The sequence below is a fragment of the Callorhinus ursinus genome, unplaced genomic scaffold, assembly GCF_003265705.2.
Source record: "Callorhinus ursinus isolate GAN/ISIS: 27379988/994484 unplaced genomic scaffold, GSC_fseal_2.0 scaffold4, whole genome shotgun sequence".
Lineage (NCBI taxonomy): Eukaryota > Metazoa > Chordata > Mammalia > Carnivora > Otariidae > Callorhinus > Callorhinus ursinus.
The window spans coordinates 159339824-159357963 of record NW_027397066.1 but is presented as its reverse complement, the minus strand read 5'-3'; the positions used below and the strand labels follow the sequence as shown (position 1 = coordinate 159357963).

General features: G+C 56.7%; 1 protein-coding gene across 3 annotated transcripts in view; it reads left to right on the top strand.

The window, feature by feature from the left end:
- Positions 1 to 18140, top strand: part of BMP1 (bone morphogenetic protein 1) — a 42990-nt gene extending 24850 nt beyond the window's left edge. For 2 of the 3 annotated variants that reach the window (XM_073892634.1, XM_025873867.2), the window contains 9 exons: positions 31 to 226; positions 3746 to 3871; positions 4620 to 4780; positions 5160 to 5340; positions 9397 to 9522; positions 12676 to 12803; positions 13288 to 13501; positions 15150 to 15400; positions 17392 to 18140. In XM_073892634.1, coding sequence (XP_073748735.1) covers positions 31 to 226; positions 3746 to 3871; positions 4620 to 4780; positions 5160 to 5340; positions 9397 to 9522; positions 12676 to 12803; positions 13288 to 13501; positions 15150 to 15400; positions 17392 to 17526 — 1518 coding nt within the window. In that variant the 3' untranslated portion in view covers positions 17527 to 18140. Of the gene's footprint in view, positions 1 to 30; positions 227 to 3745; positions 3872 to 4619; positions 4781 to 5159; positions 5341 to 8698; positions 9523 to 12675; positions 12804 to 13287; positions 13502 to 15149; positions 15401 to 17391 lie in introns of those variants that run through there. The other variant, XR_012378114.1, reaches the window with a different exon arrangement.

Genomic DNA, 18140 nt, shown 5'->3' with positions numbered 1-18140 from the left:
CCTCCAGCTGACCGAGCCCCCGACCCTCAGATCGAGCGCCACGACAGCTGTGCTTACGACTACCTGGAGGTGCGTGACGGGCACAGTGAGAGCAGCACCCTCATCGGACGCTACTGTGGCTACGAGAAGCCCGATGACATCAAGAGCACATCCAGCCGCCTCTGGCTCAAATTCGTCTCTGACGGATCCATTAACAAAGCCGGCTTTGCTGTCAACTTCTTCAAAGGTGCTCCTTCCCGTCCCCCACCCAGCCCACCCCCATGGCTAATCCATCCCCTTCATTCCTTTTTCTGGCTTTTAAAATTGCATTGTATTGTGGTCAGAACACTTAGCTTGAGATCCGTCCTCTGAAAGCATGTTAAGCGCACTGGACAGTAGGGCCGACCATAAGCACAGTGCTTGCTCAGCACATCTCTAGGGCTTGCTCATCTTGCTCGACCAACACTTTATGCCTATTGATCATTTCCCATTTGATCCCATTTCCCCCTCCCCTAACCCCTGGCAACATCATTCCACTCTATTTCTTTGAACTTGACTTCATTTATTTATTGGATTTGACTATTTTAGATAGCTCATGTAAGTGGAATCCCACAGGACTCGTCTGTCTGTAACTGGCTTATTTTACTTAACGCAATGTCCTTAAGGGGCACCCAGGTGGCTCAGTTGGATAAGCGGCTCAGGTCATGATTTCAGGGTCCTGTGATCGAGCCCCGTGTTGGGCTCCATGCTCAGCAGGGAGTCTGCTTGAGATTCTCTCTCTCCCTCTCCTTCTGCCCATCCCCCCACTCATGCTCTCTTTCTCTCTCTCTCTCTCTCTCTCTCTCAAATAAATAATCTTAAAAAAAACATAATGCCCTTAAGATTCATCCATACTGCATATGGCAGAATTTCCTTCTTTTTTAAGGCTGAATAGTATTCCACTGTGTGTACAGAACACATTTTTTAAATTGAAGGGTAATTGACACACAGTATCCTATTAGTTTCAAGAATACAACATAGTGATTCGACTGCATTCCCTACGCTGTACATTGCATCCCCATCTTATTTATTTTATAACTGGAAAATTGTACGTCTTAGTCCCCTTCACCTCTCTTGTTCATCTCTCCAGCCCCTCCCCTCCCCTCCCCTCCCCTCCCCTCCCCCCCCCTCCCCTTCCCTCCCCATCAGTTTGTTCTCTGTATCTCTGAGTCTGTCTCTGTTTTGTTTCATTTGTTCATTTGTTTTGTTTTTAGATTCCACATATAAGTGAAAGCATATGGCATTTGTCTTTCTCTGTCTAGCTTATTTCACTTAGTGTGAATTCACTTAGTTCATGGTGTCACCAATGGCAAGATTTCATTCTTTTCTATGGCTGAGTAATATTCCACTGTGTGGCTCTCCCACATCTTCTTTATCCATTTATCTGTCGATGGACACTTCAGATGCTTCCATATCTTGGCTGTTATAAATAACGACGCAGTGAACATCGGGGTGTGTATATCTCTTCAAATTGGCATTTCATTTTCTTTGGATAAATACCCAAAAGTGGAATTGCTGGATCATATGGTAATTCTATTTTTAACTCCTTGAGGAATCTCCATACTGTTTTCCACAGTGGCGGCACCAATTTGCATTCCCACCCACAGTGCAGAAGGGTTCCCATTTCTCCACTCCTCCGCCAACACTTGTTATTCTTACCTTTCTGATACTATCCATTCTGACAGGCGTGAGGTGATATAGCTCAATGTGGTCTTGATTTGCATTTTTCCTGACGATGAGTGATGTTGGTCTGTTGGCCATCTGGATGTCTTCTTTGGAGAAATGTCTATTCAGATCTTCCTACCATTTTTAAATTAATAGTTGTTCTTTTAAAATATTGAGTTTTATGAGTTCTTTATATATTTTGGGTGTTAACTACTTATTGCATATAATATTAGTAAATATCTTCTCCCACTAAGTTGCCTTTTCATTTTATTGATGGTTTCTTTCACTGTGTGAAAGCTTTTGTTAGTTTGACGTTGTCCCATCTGTTTATTTTGCTTTTGTTGTCCTTGCCTGAAGAGACAGATCCAAAAAAAATATCACTATGACCAATGTCAAAGAGCTTATTGCCTGTGTTTTCTTCTAGGAGTTTTATGGTTTCAGGTCTTATATTTAAGTTTTTAACCCATTTTTAGTTTCTTTCTGTGTATAGTGTTGATAAGTGGTCCAGTTGCATTCTTTGACATGCAGCTGTCCAGTCTGTTTATTAAAGAGACTGTCGGGGGGCCCCTGTGTGGCTCAGTCGGTTAGGCATCTGCCTTCGGCTCAAGTCATGATCCCAGGGTCCTGGGATTGAGCCCTGCATCAGGTTCCCTCCTCAGAGGGGAACCTACTTCTCCCTCTACCTCTGCCTGCCGCTCCCCCTGCTTGTGCTCTCTCTCTGTGTCTTGCTCGCACTCTCAAATGAATAAATAAAATCTTTAAAAAGAGAGAGAGAGAGAGAGAGAGAGACTGTCTTTTCCCCATTGTATATTCTTGCCTCCTTTGTCATAGGATAATTGACCATATAATCACAGGGTTTTTCCTGGACTCTGTATTCTCTTCCATTGATCTATTTTTCTATTTTTGTGCCAGTACCATACTGTTTTGATTTATTTGTTTTTGATTACAGCTTTGTTGTGCAGTTTGGAATGTGGGAGCGTGCTACCTCCAGCTTTGTTCTTTCTCAGGATTGCTTTGGCTGTTCAGAATCTTTTGTGGTTCTGAACAGATTTCAGGATCACGTGTTATAGCTCTGTGAAAAATGGTATTTTGATCAGGATTGCATCAGATCTGTAGATTGCTTTGGGGCTATGGACGTTGTAACCGGATTAATTCTTCCCATCCTGCACTGGCTTTCCTTTACCCTCATCTGTTGGTGGACATTTAGGCTGTTTGTACATCTTGGCTATTTTGACATTGCTGCGGTGACTTCACACATTCTTTATCCAGCCATTCGACACAGAGGCTCTAGGAGGGATGCACAGACCCTGGTGCCCTCCCTTGAATTTATGGCCTAACTGGGGAGAAAAGGTCAATTCCACTGAAAAACTGCATATCTCATTGAGTAAATGACAAACTTATATAAAAGTAGTTTGCACATGGTAGGTGCTCAACTCTGAATTGAAATAATAATTCAAGAGTTGCCTTAAAGTCCAGAAGTTTGTGTAGAAGAAGTGCCAATGAGGCGCAGAGGCAGGAAGTGCTGTAGAAGCTTGGGGAGGAAGCCAGACAGAGTGGGTGTTTTTTTTTTTTTTTTTTAAACTGGTGTCACGGTGAGCAGGTCATCTTCTGAATCTCATTTCCTCATCTGTAAAATGGGGATAGTAACAGTCCCTCCATCACAGGTCATGTCAGATTTAAGGAGAAAGGAGGAAATAGTACTTAGCCAGGGAATGGCACACAAGAGGAACCAGTCCATGGTGGCGGCCACCAGCCCAGCCATTGTGGTCAGAAGAAGGCTCTGTGGGGGTCTGCCTGTCCCCTCTTTCAGGTCATAACCCGTCCCTTTGGGGCTCTCAGGAGTAGGGTCCCCTGGGGACTGAGTGGGGGCTGGGTGGGGCAGGGAGGCCCACAGCCTCAGAGCTCTGAGGGCTCCACAGCCGACTGCTGGCCCCTGCATTGGGGCTGGAGGTGGTCACAGGAAGCCTGAGGGACCCTGGACCTGACTCGCAAGCAGAGGGCGGGAGGAGAGACCCAGGCCCTGGCCTGGCAGTCATTGACCCCCTTTCCTTCCAACTGGCAGAGGTGGATGAGTGCTCGCGGCCCAACCGCGGGGGCTGTGAGCAGCGGTGTCTCAACACGTTGGGCAGCTATAAGTGTAGCTGTGACCCCGGGTACGAGCTAGCTCCGGACAAGCGCCGCTGTGAGGGTGAGTGCCCCCCCTCCCCGGGACCCAGGCCTCTAAGCCACGATCTCTCCTGCTCTTGGACACTCCGCTCCCTGGAGTGGCTGGGACTCCCTAGCACGTTTTTTACGAGGGGGGGGGGGGCGGGGGGGGACGAGGAAGACATTCTATCCTGCAGTCCCCCAGAACACACTTACCAAGTGTGACGTGCTCTGGGTTGGGTTTTTTGTTTTGTTTTTTTTTTCATTTTTATTCGCTTAAAATGCTGATCTTGACCGACTGATGGAATTCGTCACCCTCCAGAAGGTCATGATCCCCAGTTTGGAAACCACTGTCCTCAGACACACACTGATTTTTTGGCCTCTCCCGACACCCGGCCCAAGGTGAAAGCTGGTGAAAGCACTCCCTGTCAGAGCCTCCAGTTCAGCCTGGTCTTGCCTGGTCGCTTCTCTCCCTGCCTCGCCCCGCTTCCAGTCCTCCCTGCGCACCGGCCCAGCCTTCCCTGAGCCCCTCACCCCCTTCCTCCCTCTCAGCAGATGTCCTGGTGGTTCTGTTGCAGAGAAAGTAGAAGTGTTCACACATACGACTCCTCAGTTCCTCATACTCTGAAGATACCCTCCCCCCACCCTGCCTGCTTCCCTCCCATTCCTGAGAGACGAGACACAAGGGAATCCGAGATCCCCATCTCCCCAGTGCACTCAGGGCCTGTCTCTGGCCCGTACCTAGAGTGGGGGCTCCTGGTGGGTGATGGCACCTCTCTTGTCCCCCCCAGCTGCCTGTGGTGGCTTCCTCACCAAGCTCAATGGCTCCATCACCAGCCCCGGCTGGCCCAAGGAGTACCCCCCGAACAAAAACTGCATCTGGCAATTGGTGGCCCCCACCCAGTACCGGATCTCCCTGCAGTTCGACTTCTTCGAGACCGAGGGCAATGACGTAAGTGCTCATTGGGCTGAGGAGACGCAGGAAGGTCTGAGGCGTGGGAGCCGGCTTCCTTCCCTATAAAAGAAATACCCAAAGAATGTAGAGGAGGAGAGACTGCTCCCAATTCCAGGAAGCAGGGGAGGGTTGGGGAGGAGGGCTTGAAGGCCAGGCAGCGCGCACGTGGCGATGTGGAGCGAGGCAAGACTTGGGGCTTGTGTGGAGAGCACAAGAGGATCTAATGGGGTTGACGTGGCACCTCTTTGAGTTATTAGAGTCTGTAAAGTGGGTGACTAAAGACAAAAGGACCCACACAACAGGGAGCCTTCCTAGGTAGGGGTGGTCAGGAGAGACTTCCTGGAGGAGGCAGGCCTGGAGCTGCCCTGCCCTTCAGGTGTGCAAGTATGACTTCGTGGAAGTACGCAGTGGGCTCACAGCCGACTCCAAGCTACATGGCAAGTTCTGTGGCTCCGAGAAGCCCGAGGTCATCACCTCCCAGTACAACAACATGCGTGTGGAGTTCAAGTCCGACAACACAGTCTCCAAGAAGGGCTTCAAGGCCCACTTCTTCTCAGGTAACCCGGACTCCCCAGCTCTGAGCCTGCCTCCCCTCCTCCCTGCCACTGGACCCCTGCACTTCCTAGCCCTCCCTGTTGCCAGGCCAGCAGGCTCTGTCCCCTCCTCCCCCCACCAGCCCTCCACCACCAGGCCAGCCCCTCCATTCCTGAACCCCATTACTCCCGAATCCTCTGGGCTATATGGGAGCCAGCCTGAGGATGGGCAGCACATAGACATGCAGAATCAAAAGGAGAGGGCTTTCCAGGTGTCAGGAGCCATTATGCCGAGGTCCCAGAGAGGGCAGGCCCTGGGAACAGGGAGTTCATCGTGGCCAGAGAATGCGGGGTACATGCAGAAGAGGAGGGTGTTTGCCTTGCACTGTGTGGGGCAGATGATCTGGCAGCGGCCACATCTCCGATCAGACCCTACACATGCCAAACGGGTTCATGCCGGGGCCTTCAGAAAAGATGAGGAGCCTCCCTTTCTTCAACACCAAAGCCTTCCCACTCAGCCTCAGCCCACAGGTGGGGGACTCAGATCCAACCAGCATACGTTTATTGAGAGCTGCCCCACATAAGGCTTGGGATCAAGTCCCTTTGATGGCCTCATCTTTGGGTGGCCTGAGAGGTAGCCAGCCCCTCTGAGCTAGGCCTCCAGGGGTCCCAGAGACCTTTTCCCTGCTTTAGTCCTCCCTCTGTCCTTCGTCCTGGGGTGAGGCTGGTGGTCTTTCAGAGGCAATTGGACCTGGGACATAGATAGTGTGGGATGGGGACTCCATGAAATTGAGTGGGGGGGTGTGGTGGGAGGCAGAGGGAGTGGCTGGAGCGGCTGGTTTTCTGGGGGAGTGGCCCAGGGATCCTGATCCCCAGCAGGCCTGGTGGGCCAGGCATGGGGTGGCAGGAAGGCAGGAAGCCCATGGCCTAGTCCATGCTGCCTTCCTTCTCCCCTCCTTTGCCCAGGATCCTGCATCCTCGAGCCCCCTATGTTGTGGCCCTGCACCCCTGCCTGCCCCACCTGGATGCCATGCACTGCCCCTGTGCCCTGGTCCCTGCTTGGCACTGCCAGCCATCCTGCTCTGCTTACAGTCCCCCCCAAGCCCCTGCCCCCTACTGCTTGCTGAGACCCCTCCCCATGCAACGCGAATCCTTTTCTTCCCTGTGCCCTCCTGGAAATCCTACAGGGTGCTCACCAGAGGGCTGAGGGGATGTAACACCTACTCGGGGGTGGGCTCGGTCCTGGGGAAACCATTACCTGCTTACTCTTGTCTCTTCCTGCCCTTCTGTTGCTCCAGTCTTGGTGGGGGGAGGGGGACCAACACCACATCCATCAGGCCTAGAGCCCAGGGCTCTCCACCCTCGGGTACTGCCCTGCCCTGGTATGACACTGGACCAACCACCCCTCAGCCCCGCACAGACACACACACACCTGCACACCTGCACACGCACACACATGCGATGCCCTGCGGCACAAGAAACCTGCAGTGGACCCTCACCGGTGGGCATCAAGGTTGAGCCCTCAGGGCATGGGGCATCTGACTCTGGCCCCCCAGGAGGGGGGCTCTTTGGACTTTTGGGACACCCAGCGAGGAGACCCTAAGCCAAGAAGGAGAAGAAAGAGCCTGAAGACCTTCAGTCTGACCCCAGCCACCTTCCGGGGCATTTGGCACTGGAGGGTGAGTGCCATCTCCTTGTCCGGGCCCGTGTCCACCCTCCCTGCTCCTGCCCCTCCTGCAGCCTGCTCCCCTGGTTCCGAGGTGAGGCTACCACTCCCGCCCCCCCCCCCGCCCGAGCCCCCCCCCGCCCCCCCCGCCGCCTGGGACGCTGCAGCAGGCCTTCCTCAGGACTCACCTTTCTATCACTCGGCCATTCAGCCACCCACTTACCCACGCACTCATTCACGGGCAAGTATTTCTTTTACCCCTCCTATGTGCCAGGCACTGTACTAGGTGGTTAGGGTACAAGTATGAGGAAGGCGTGGAGATCAAAACATTTCTGGGAAATCTTTGCTCAGTTCTTGAGCTGGGACCCCTGAAACTCCCAGCATAGTCACAGGCATGTTCCTGGGCAAACCCCCAAGTCATAGGGTGCCCCTCACCCCTACCTTCCTGCAGGGCCCTCAGCCAGAGTCCCTTGTGAGGTTCTAACTGAGAAGGAGCCCTGGGAGGGACTTGGGGACTCCATCTCTTGGCCCTGAGTACCCACGGGGCCCAAGGGGTCTGGCCCATGTGAGAATGGAGTGGAGAAGCAGGGCTCCAGTTCTCAGCCCCTCTGCTGATGGAGAGCAAGGACAGGGCTCCCTTCGTCGAGGACCCCACCTGGCCATTTGAATGGCAGAGGGCATCTTTCTACCTCGAGGTTTCCCTGTGGAATTCTGGGTGTCCATTCAGTCTATACGCCTTCCCTGAATACCTGCCTCTGTGCCGGGCACAGTCCCCAAAGTGAGCACAGACAGACTGGAGAATATGTGGGTGTGACACATGCGTGCCCGGAACCACGTGTTTCTCTGTGTGTCAGTGCGTGCGTGCGTGTGTGCTTGTGGGGGAGTGCGTGTGTGTGGGTTGACCCAAGCTTGAGCAGCCGCATGTGTGAGCACACTTGAGTCCACCGGTCTGCTGCAGAGCCTGTGGTCTCCGCATGTGTGTGTGTCTTCGTACCCACGTGTTGGCCCCTGAGCGCCTGCAGATGCACCCGTGCCTGTGTGTTGGGACCCGTGCACGCCTTCTCACACAGGTGTGGGAGTGAGGAGTGCGGTGGGTGGCTAGTGACGCGCGGGCACCGAGTAGCATCCTGTGCGTGGGTGTACGCGTCTCCGTGGGTCGGTGTCTCTGCTGCCGTGTTGGGAGCGCAGTACGTCCCTGTGGGGATCCTGTGTCTGTGGGCATGTTGGTGTGAGTGTGCACAGCTAAACCCGCAGCAGCCGGAGTGGGAGCGCGGAGCTGTCAGCCAGGCCCACCCTTTCTGCGGGCTGCCCCCCTCTAGCGGAGATCTGTCTCTCTCCTTCCCCGTGTGCAGGCCTCGTGCCCATCTGCGGCCCCAGCCACTGGGGACCCAAACCACTTGATACTCTTGGATCTGTCCTTCACCAGCTCCACCTCTCACCTCCTCAACAACGGCTCCAAACCCCTCCAGGCCTTCTTCCTGCCACAGGCTTTCTCCCCATCTGTCCCCTGTCGCTGTGCCTCTTCCCACCTGCTGTTCCTCTTTGAGCTGGCTGCGCCGGACATGGCCGCCCCGCATGTGTCTCCCACTGCCTTCCCCGCACTGCCCTGTGACTCCGCCTCCGAGGCCCGGGCTGGTGTTCACTGCTCTCCCTCCCTGGCCCCTGCCCTCCACCCCCACCCCTTGGTCCCTTTTCTCCTTCTCTCTCTCGTTTCAGAAAAGAGGCCGGCTCTGCAGCCCCCTCGGGGACGCCCCCACCAGCTCAAATTCCGAGTGCAGAAAAGAAACCGGACCCCCCAGTGAGGCCTGCCAGGCCTCCCGGACCCTTTGTTACTCAGGAACCTCATCTTGGACGGAATGGGATGGGGGCTTCAGTGCCCGCCCACCCCCCACCTCCGCTCTGCCATTCCGGCCTGCCCTCCTCTGGCCGGACAGAACTGGTGCTCTCCTCTCCCCCTGCGCCCCCTCCCGTGGACAGGGGACCTTCCCCGCCCCCACCCCCTCCCATTTTGATGGTGTCTGTGACATTTCCTGTTGTGAAGTAAAAGAGGGACCCCTGCGTCCTGCTCCTTTCTCTTGCAGTCTGCTTGTCCGTGTGTCTGTTTTTCCACTTGTCCGTCTGTCCAGTAAGCAGGTAATGGTAGAGGGTGCCCACGTTGGTCAGCTCCAGCCCCCAGCCCTCCGTCCACCCCATTTCTACTTTCTCTCCCCACAGCTGGGCCGCTCGGCTGGCTCCGCTGGAGGCACCGCCCGGGAACCCACCACCACCACCACCACCACCACCACCACCACCACCACCATGGCCTGGGCCCCCCGGGGGGAGGAAGCCCAGCCAGCCTCCCGCTGCCCCTGGGGCGACCACCCGGCCCTCAGCCCCGCACAGACCCGGGCCCCGCCTTGTTTGCTCCCCTGCAGACAAGGACGAGTGCTCCAAGGATAACGGCGGCTGCCAGCAAGACTGCGTCAACACATTCGGCAGCTACGAGTGCCAGTGTCGCAGCGGCTTCGTCCTCCACGACAACAAGCACGACTGCAAGGAAGGTGAGCACTACCAGGGTGGCCCACCGGGGCCCCAGGGACTGGAGGCCGGGGCCAGGAGGCGGGGGAGGGTGGGTGCCACCGCCATCTGGCTGCATGTAGACTCAAGGACGTGAGTGGCCTCTGAGGCCACCTTGTTCAGCCTCCCACCGGGTCCACAGACTCCCCCCCGCCACTTCCCATCTCTCCCTGTGCCCATCAGGAGAGGAGGGGCTCACACCTGTCCCCGACCTCCATCTTGAGACTGATCTGGTGGTTGGTTCTTAAAACCTGTGTCCCGGTCCCTCTCTCCCTGACGAGAGTCCTCTGGCAGAGGCGAGATGGCACGGTGGTTCAGAGCACGGGCTGCCTGGCCCAGCCCTGCTGCTTGGCCGGCTGCATGCCCCCGATGGCTTCCGTTTGCTCCTGCGGGACACCCAGGTGGTCACAGGCCCACCTCATCAGGGCATGGGGCTCCCAGCAAGCACAGTCGTGTATGTCAACCGTACGGGTCACACTTCTGACCCCCGGGGACACTCAGAACAGGGTGACTACCTCCCCGACACTCAAGCCCTGCAGAGCTTTGGAAACAGCTCTCATACCATCACCGATATCATCCAATACCTCTGTGGACGTGATACAACACCGGCCTTCCAGGTCATTAACTCTATAGTGTTCCCAGCCTGCTGAGGACACACTATCCCAGCAGCACAACATCAACTTGGCTCTGCCACTGAATGTCTGTGTGATTTTGGCCGAGTCACTTCACCACCCTGAGCTTCAGGTTCCTCACCCATGAGATGATAAACCATGGAACCTACCTTGCTGCATGCTAAGTTTTATAGATCTCACTTGAGCACTTAGCACAGTGCCTGGCAAATGCCTCTTCTCACTGTTATTAGGTGGACAACCAAGGGACCAACAAATAAACTTCTGGCTAAAATAAACAGAATTGAAGCACTCAACAGTGACCCAACAGATGCTCAAGAGCTTCCAACCCCATCAGTGCAGGCTCCCAAATATGGAGTTGCTGCCTCACAGGGCCTCCACGTGTTTTAGCTGGAGGGGACCTTATTTTGAGGTTGTCCAAAGTGCTCTCTCTCTCTCTCTCTCTCTCTCTGTACTGTGTGAAAAAGAGTACATCAACACCAACAGGGTGAGCCGGGTTTACACTTTTGGGCGGACAGCCTGTACATTGCGCAGAGTCACTTTAGAAGCCCTCAGGTGCCCTACTCACACGCTAGGCGAGTTACGAGTCAGTATTTCCTGAATCCCTACAGAGGGTACGGTGCGGTGCAGAGTTCAGCAGGGGGCTCAAGAGGGGGGTCCCTCTGCCCCCAAGGAGGTTGCAAGTCTAGCTGGGGGAGAAGTGGGTGTGCACACAGAAGTTGGAGGGAAGGCCTGTGTAGAGATGGGGGCATGTGCACACAGAAGTTGGAGGGAGGGCCTGTGTAGAGATGGGGGCGTGTGCACACAGAAGTTGGAGGGAAGGCCTGTGTAGAGATGGGGGCGTGTGCACACAGAAGTTGGAGGGAAGGCCTGTGTAGAGATGGGGGCGTGTGCACACAGAAGTTGAAGGGAAGGCCAGTGTAGAGATGGGGGACGGCAGTAAGTGTGGCGATGGGGAACCACAGAAGGATGACAGACACAGCCCACAGGTCCAACGTGGGGAGCCAGGGGCTCCACGTGCCTCCACCAACCAGAGCCTCTTCGAGGCCCGCCCCCTGCTCTCAGGGCCTCGTGGCTGTGGGTTTGTCCTGTGAGCCACTGACCATAGGCAGCCACCCGTCCCTTTCTCCTCCCCAGCCTGCAGTGCACCGTCTGCCCATTTTCCCTGGAGGCACCTGTCAGATCGGATGATAATAAATAACGAGCATCAGCTCTTAAATTTGTTTGGGAGGCCACACTTTCAGAGGCAGATGGCAGATTGCAATGGATCGAGGAGCCTTAAGTAGTGAGAATGGAGTGACAGCAAGTTTTCTTGATGGTCAACTGAGAAGAAAATGAGAGAGGGACGGGCAGCCGCCGGAGGGGAACGTAGGGCCATGGGAGAACTATTTTAGGATGGGGCAAAGCTTAGGAAGGCCCACAGGCTGGCAGAGCTGGCACAGGGAGTGAGGGTGGATGTGAGGTACAAAGGTCCCCAGGTGGTGGGTGGCAGTGAGCTCCAGCTCACAGAAGGAGAGGCACCTTCTTAGAGACAAGGAAAGGGGGAGGTGAGTTTGCAGGTAGGGGCCAGGAAGTTGAAGTTGTTCCTATCTGAGGCCCTGATTTTCTCAAGGAGGCAGGAGGTGAGCTGGTCTTCTGGGTAGGAGGGGCTGGGAGTTGAGAGGGCTGAGGGTTTGGAGTCAGTTGAGGAGTTGAGGAGTTGAGAGGTGGAGCTGGTGAGGGACAGATCCAAGAGTATCAAGTGGTTTGGGTCTCCAGTGGTTGGGGTCACAGATGGGGTTCTCCAAGATGGCGTAGTTAGGGACAGTGTGTTGAGTGGCAGGGGTGATCGGCTGCGTGGTCCAGCCAGATAGGGAAGTTAAGTCAACGAAGGAGGAAATATTGGGAGAAACCAGAAGGATCGAGGCCATGGAGGGCTCTCTAAGGCTGAAGAAGCAGTGAACGGACAGTGAGGGCCTGAGCACCCTGGAAGAACAAGAGGTGGTCACAGAGAGGTGATATTTGTAGCATGAGGAAATGGTGGGTAATGGCAAGGCCCGGTAAGGTCATAAGCAAGCCCACCTCGAGGGGAAGAAGATAAAGCACCAGTAGAGCTGAGAAGATCAGGGACAGAATGGCAGCGGGTGGGGGTAGAGAACTGAGTCAGGTGCCAAAGTCTTCTGTGAACGTGGAAGTGTGGCAGGAGAGCAAAGGATGACAGCATCGTGGAGGGCAGAGGGGGTGTGGCCAGATGGCCTCCGAGATGCAGGGATCTGCACAAGGGGAGCTGTGAGGGTGGCTTCCATGGATGCTACCAGGCAGGGCCCCGCATGGAAGCCTGCAGCTAGATTTCCCCGCCTGTGGGTAACGGAACAGAAAAGAAGTCATGTGAGCCTTCCATCCGTTGGCAGGTGAGGGACAGGAGAAAGAAGCAAGGAGGGCAGGAGGGAAGGGCTTTGTTCCTTTCCTCACAGGGGGCACTGGAGCCCCGGGGTCCTTGCTGATCTCCTTCCCCTCACTTCCCCACAGCCGGCTGTGACCACAAGGTGACATCCACTAGTGGCACCATCACCAGCCCCAACTGGCCTGACAAATATCCCAGCAAGAAGGAGTGCACCTGGGCTATCTCCAGCACCCCCGGCCACCGGGTCAAGCTGGTAAGGCGCCCACACCGCAGCCCGCATGGGCGCCCCTCTTCCTGTGTGCCATCCGGCCGCTGCCTACTTCCTATCGGCTCCAAAGCCCTGGGTGACTCAGAGCGATGCAGACTGCAGGCTGTTGGCCTGGCTGAGCCCGCAGGGCTGTCACCCCTCTGAGGATCCTAGTGAGCCCCCCATCTGGTTTGGACGGAGGCCCTGCCTGCCATTGCCCCCCGCCCCAGGCCCTCCCTCCTTGCTTCCAGCCGTGCCACCAGCAGTGACCACTTCCCTGGGTCTCCAGGAGCTGGGGTCCGGAGGCCTAGATCCGGGGCCACCTGCGGCCTGCCCCAGGCCCTCCCTCCTTGCTTCTAGCCATGCCACCAGCAGTGACCACTTCCCTGGGTCTCCAGGAGCTGGGGTCCAGAGGCCTAGATCTGGGGCCACCTGCTGCCCGCCCCCCCAGCCACATTCTGAGTTTGCTGTTCTCCCTTGTGCCCTCCAGACCTTCGTGGAGATGGACATCGAGTCCCAGCCCGAGTGTGCCTATGACCATCTGGAAGTGTACGACGGGCGTGACGCCAAGGCCCCTGTCCTGGGCCGCTTCTGTGGGAGCAAGAAGCCGGAGCCGGTCCTGGCCACGGGCAGCCGCATGTTCCTGCGCTTCTACTCGGACAATTCCGTCCAGAGGAAGGGCTTCCAGGCATCCCACTCCACAGGTGAGGCCGCCTCCGGCCAAGGCGCTAGGCAGCCAGTGCCCTCATGCTGTCTTGTTCTGCAGGCATCTGCTGGTCCTGGTCCCAAAGGCAGGACCAGGCTCAGGAGGCTCACGGGGAGGGTGACGAAGAGCATGTGAAGGCACAGCTAGACCAAGCCTGTGGCCTGGGTGGAGAGAGACTGTATTCCAAGGGCCGAGCAGGGGAGCAGAGAGGGAGCACTAAAAGAAGAGTGGGGGAGATCCTGATTAGGGGCTGTGAAGTTGGAAAACAGAGGGCAGTGACGACAGTGGGTGGGGGAAGCCAGGGATGGGGAGGAAAGCCCCAGAGTCCGCAGCCGTAGGACGCCTGACCATGCAGCAGCCCACCCACATTCCAACCCCCAAAAGTCACTCGTTCATTCATTCTACAGATATTTATTAACACATAACATGTTTGAGGCAGTGTTGTAAGTGCCCGTCCCAAAAATGAAGCAAACATTTCGGCCCTGGAGGGAATCAGGAATTAGGGAATTAGTGATCCCTTGTCCATTTATTCAGCAACCCTTTGCTGAGCTGTGGCCCCATGTGAGCCTCGGAGGGGCACATGGTGATGAATCAGGCAGGAGCCCTTCCCCCACCCTCAGCCCGGGAACTCCCAGGCCAGAGGTGAGCTGGGCCATGCACAGATAACGAGAACAGGAGGCAAAACATGATAAGCTCTAGCTTTGAATGGGACTTGGTGGGGTCATTCCAGCCGGGGGAGGAGCCCAGGCCCAGCCACAGCCCCAGGATAACTTGGGGTGTATACAAGTGACCGCAGGTCATTTCGTTTGGCCTGAATAACGAGTGTGTGAGGAGAGCCATGAAGTGGAAACAAAGCAGCAGCAGAGATAGGCTGGAGCCCAGGCTGGGAAGGGTGTCAGATGGGGTCTTCACAGGCTCCTTGTGGGCCTTGAGCCCCCTGTTGGGGCATCCCCAGGACTGATGGGTCCACAGCCTCCCCTCCTCCCTTGCAACTCAGTTCCCGCCCCGGGTCCTGTCCCACCCCCTCGCCACCCCTCCAGGGAAGCATAAGCACCGAGTGTCCTAGGGGCCGGAGGGCTTCCCGAGGAGGATGGGCTCCGCTGGCCCTGCCCTGCGTGCTCCCATCTGCCCCTCCCAGCAGAGGGTCACAGACTGGAGGCCCAGAACTCTCTCTGGCCCTCAGACCTGCTCTGTTTGGCCCACACTGTGTTTTTTAAAAATGTGAGCCAACATTTAAAAATCAAGAGTTTTCACAGAAAATCCAGATGTAGTTCTTCTCTCCGAAGAATGGAAGCTCTGGCAACGCAGGGCCCACATTCTTCCAGGGCAGCCGTCAGAAGGAGCAAATTAGCAATGTCCTCTTTTGACAAGCGTGCCCCCCCCCCCCCCCCCCCCCCCCCCCGCCGGTGCCTCTGCTCAGAGCTGCCTAACAGCCCCGTGTGTCCCCGGGCCTCTGCGGGCATCGGTCCAGAGGCGGAGCAGCAGAGCACCTGTCGTGGGCCGCACGTCCTGGGCCAGGTGCACACCCGCCCCCCACTAGCCGCGTGGCCCTCCATCCAGCCGCGAGGGTTGGGCGTGGTGAGGCGCAGCGCCTGGCCCTCTGCCGCGCTCAGGGAGCGCTGGCTCATCTTGTTGTCCTCCCACAGAGTGTGGAGGCCAGGTGCGGGCAGAGGTGAAGACAAAGGATCTTTACTCCCACGCCCAGTTTGGCGACAACAACTACCCCGGGGGCGTGGACTGTGAGTGGGTCATCGTGGCAGAGGAGGGCTATGGCGTGGAGCTGGTGTTCCAGACCTTCGAGGTGGAGGAGGAGGCGGACTGTGGCTACGACTACATGGAGCTCTTCGATGGCTATGACAGCACAGCCCCCAGGCTGGGGCGCTACTGCGGCTCAGGGGTGAGACCCTGCCCCCCCAGTCCAGCGCCCGTGTGGCCTAGGCAGGTGTGGGGTGCCGGTATGGGTGGTAGCCCAGGCCCGGTCCTTTGCAGGAGCCAAGAGAGCCTGCCTGGTGGGTGGCTGCTCATGGAGGCCTGCCCTGCCCCGGGCCATCCCCACCCAGGAAATTCAGTCCTTTTTTGGCCAACACTGTGGTTTCTGCAGCCTCTGGGACAGGCCCTGCCCTGACCCAAGCCTGCTCAGCACTAGTTTGGTCGGACCTACAGGGTGGCCTGCATCTGGGGAGGGGGATGGAATTCCCTCTGCCCCCCGCCCCATCCCTTGTTCCAGTCCCAAGGCAGCTTACCAGGGCCCAGTATCAGGGGCAGAGGCTGGGGCAAAAGCCAGGAACCTGGAGCCGAACTGTGCTAAGCAGTCATTCTGGCTGAGCCATAAAAACACCCTCCTCTCTTCCACTGCCAGTTGCCCTTCTTGGTGGGAGGCCAGTTGGTCCCAAAGCCCTTGGTGCTACTGTCTAAGCAGATGCGGGACACTGCTTCTTGGTCCATAAAAATGGCACTTTCAGAGGCAGTGGGCAAAAGTTTGCTCCATGGGATTTTTAACCGAGGTCACGGGAAAACCACAAAGGTGGATTTATTTTCCTCTCAGTCAGAGCTTGTGGCTTCTTTTGTTTTTGTGAATATTTTCCCCCTTCAGAGAACATTGTCTTCCCCTCTCCATTACACACGAGTGCGCACACACACACACCATTACACACAGGTGCACACACACACACCATTACACACGGGCACATGCACACCACACACACACACCATTACACACGGGCACATGCACACACCACACACACACACACACACACACGCCCTCCCTCTGTCCCCTCCCTGGTCCCTCACCTGTCTCATGGCCATGCTCCAGGGCAGCCTGGGCACCCTAGGAAGGGTTAAACTTCCCAGAGCTGCAGCATCCACTGGACCCACCATTAGTCTACTGAATGTGCCCTTAGGACAGAGCTTCAGCCTCTGTAGGACTGGGACAGGGTGGAGAGGTAGGGAGGTGGGGCAGGAGCGGAGCACACGGGCCCCTCGCCTGCCTGGCTCACCACTCTGGAATCCCCTGGCTGCCAAGCCAGCACCCCCTCTCCACTTTGCACATTGTTAACTCCCTTGATCTGGCACATTCCAGTGAGCCACACATCAAATCCAGTGTCCCCAGGTGGCTTCTTCCAGAGACTTCCACCGGGCTGGAGCGAACGGGAGGGGACCTGGGGAAGGAACCCAATCCCGTCAGGGCTTCCTGGCAAGGTTGCTGGAAATGTCCGCAAGGTTCTCGGAAATGATGCTTTCTATGCCCTGCGAGCCAGGGCATCTGTGTGCTGATGCTCTGCGGGTAGCTCTCACGCGGAGGGCCTGCAGGCAGAGGTGAGGAGGGGCTTGCAGGAGCCTAGGAAAGGGCATCACCTGAAGCTGACCACGGCCAGAACCGGGGGAGGACAGGAGGGGCACGGGCACACCTGTGCCTGGGGGACCCGGCTGTCCTGTCTTCCCCAGAGGACAGCTGGGACAGTGAGAAGGCAGCCTCTCAGAGAACCCACTCCCTTTGTAAAATCCTTGCACAACCATCCTCTCACTTGCCGCCCCCAGCGGCCCTTCTAGGCTTGGAGAGCAGGGAGTATTTCTCCCATTTGCCCCTGAGGGAAGCGAGGCCCAGAGGGGAGCAGTGCCTTGCTAAGACTTCCCAACTAGCTAGTTAATAGCAGTGCTGGGTTTAGAATGAAGTGTGACTCTGAACTTAAGACAAGCTCTTCTATCCCCTGCTTTCTTCCCTCCTCCAGGCACCCCCTTAAACTCCCACTGGCAATAGTCTTCCTCCTGCTTCAAGGGGCTGGGGGAATCTGGTGAATGTCTGGGAGCCGCCCGGCTTCCTTAGAGCAGGGGATCCTGGGGAGGAACAACAGCAGCCTCAGCCTCATGCCCATTCCTTTCCTCTGTCAGCCTCCTGAGGAGGTGTACTCGGCGGGAGATTCTGTCCTGGTGAAATTCCACTCAGATGACACCATCACCAAAAAAGGCTTTCACCTGCGGTACACCAGCACCAAGTTCCAGGACACACTGCACAGCAGAAAATGACCCCTGCCCTCATGGGGGGGGGGGTTGGGGACGGGAGGCCTGCTGCCCTCAGTCACCTGGACTGCACAGTGGGAGGTGGGCAGGAGGTGGGCACCCTGTCCCCCAGGCGCCGGGACCTGCAGGCCGACGGTCCAGGCGAGGCTGTCCTCAGGAGGCAAGGGGAACTGGACTCTTTCACGATCCCTTCCTCCTTGCCCCCACCAGAGCAAGGGGGCCGGGGCCGGGAGCCAGAGCCTTCACTGAGACACTTGAAGTAGCCATTCCTCTCTGGGGGCCTGGCCTGGTGGGGAGAGCGTCTGTCAGCAGACCTGCCCATCTTCCCTGCCCTCTCTACGCGCTGTATTATGTATAGCTGGTGGCATATCTTCATTGTAATGTACATTTCCCACCCCTTCTCCAACCTCGATTTGGTTTTTTTAAGCCCCCACTTCCCCACTTCCTGGGGCCGGAGTTTCCATATGAGTCCCATGGGAGCCACAGTGGGGCGATGCAGGGGAGGGGGTGGGGGAACGAGACAGGGCTTCTCTCAGGCCCAGCGGCTGGTCAGCCACACCAGGGCACCCCAGCCAATAAACAGAAAGTGTTACAGCGAGTATCTTGTGCCAGATGCTGTC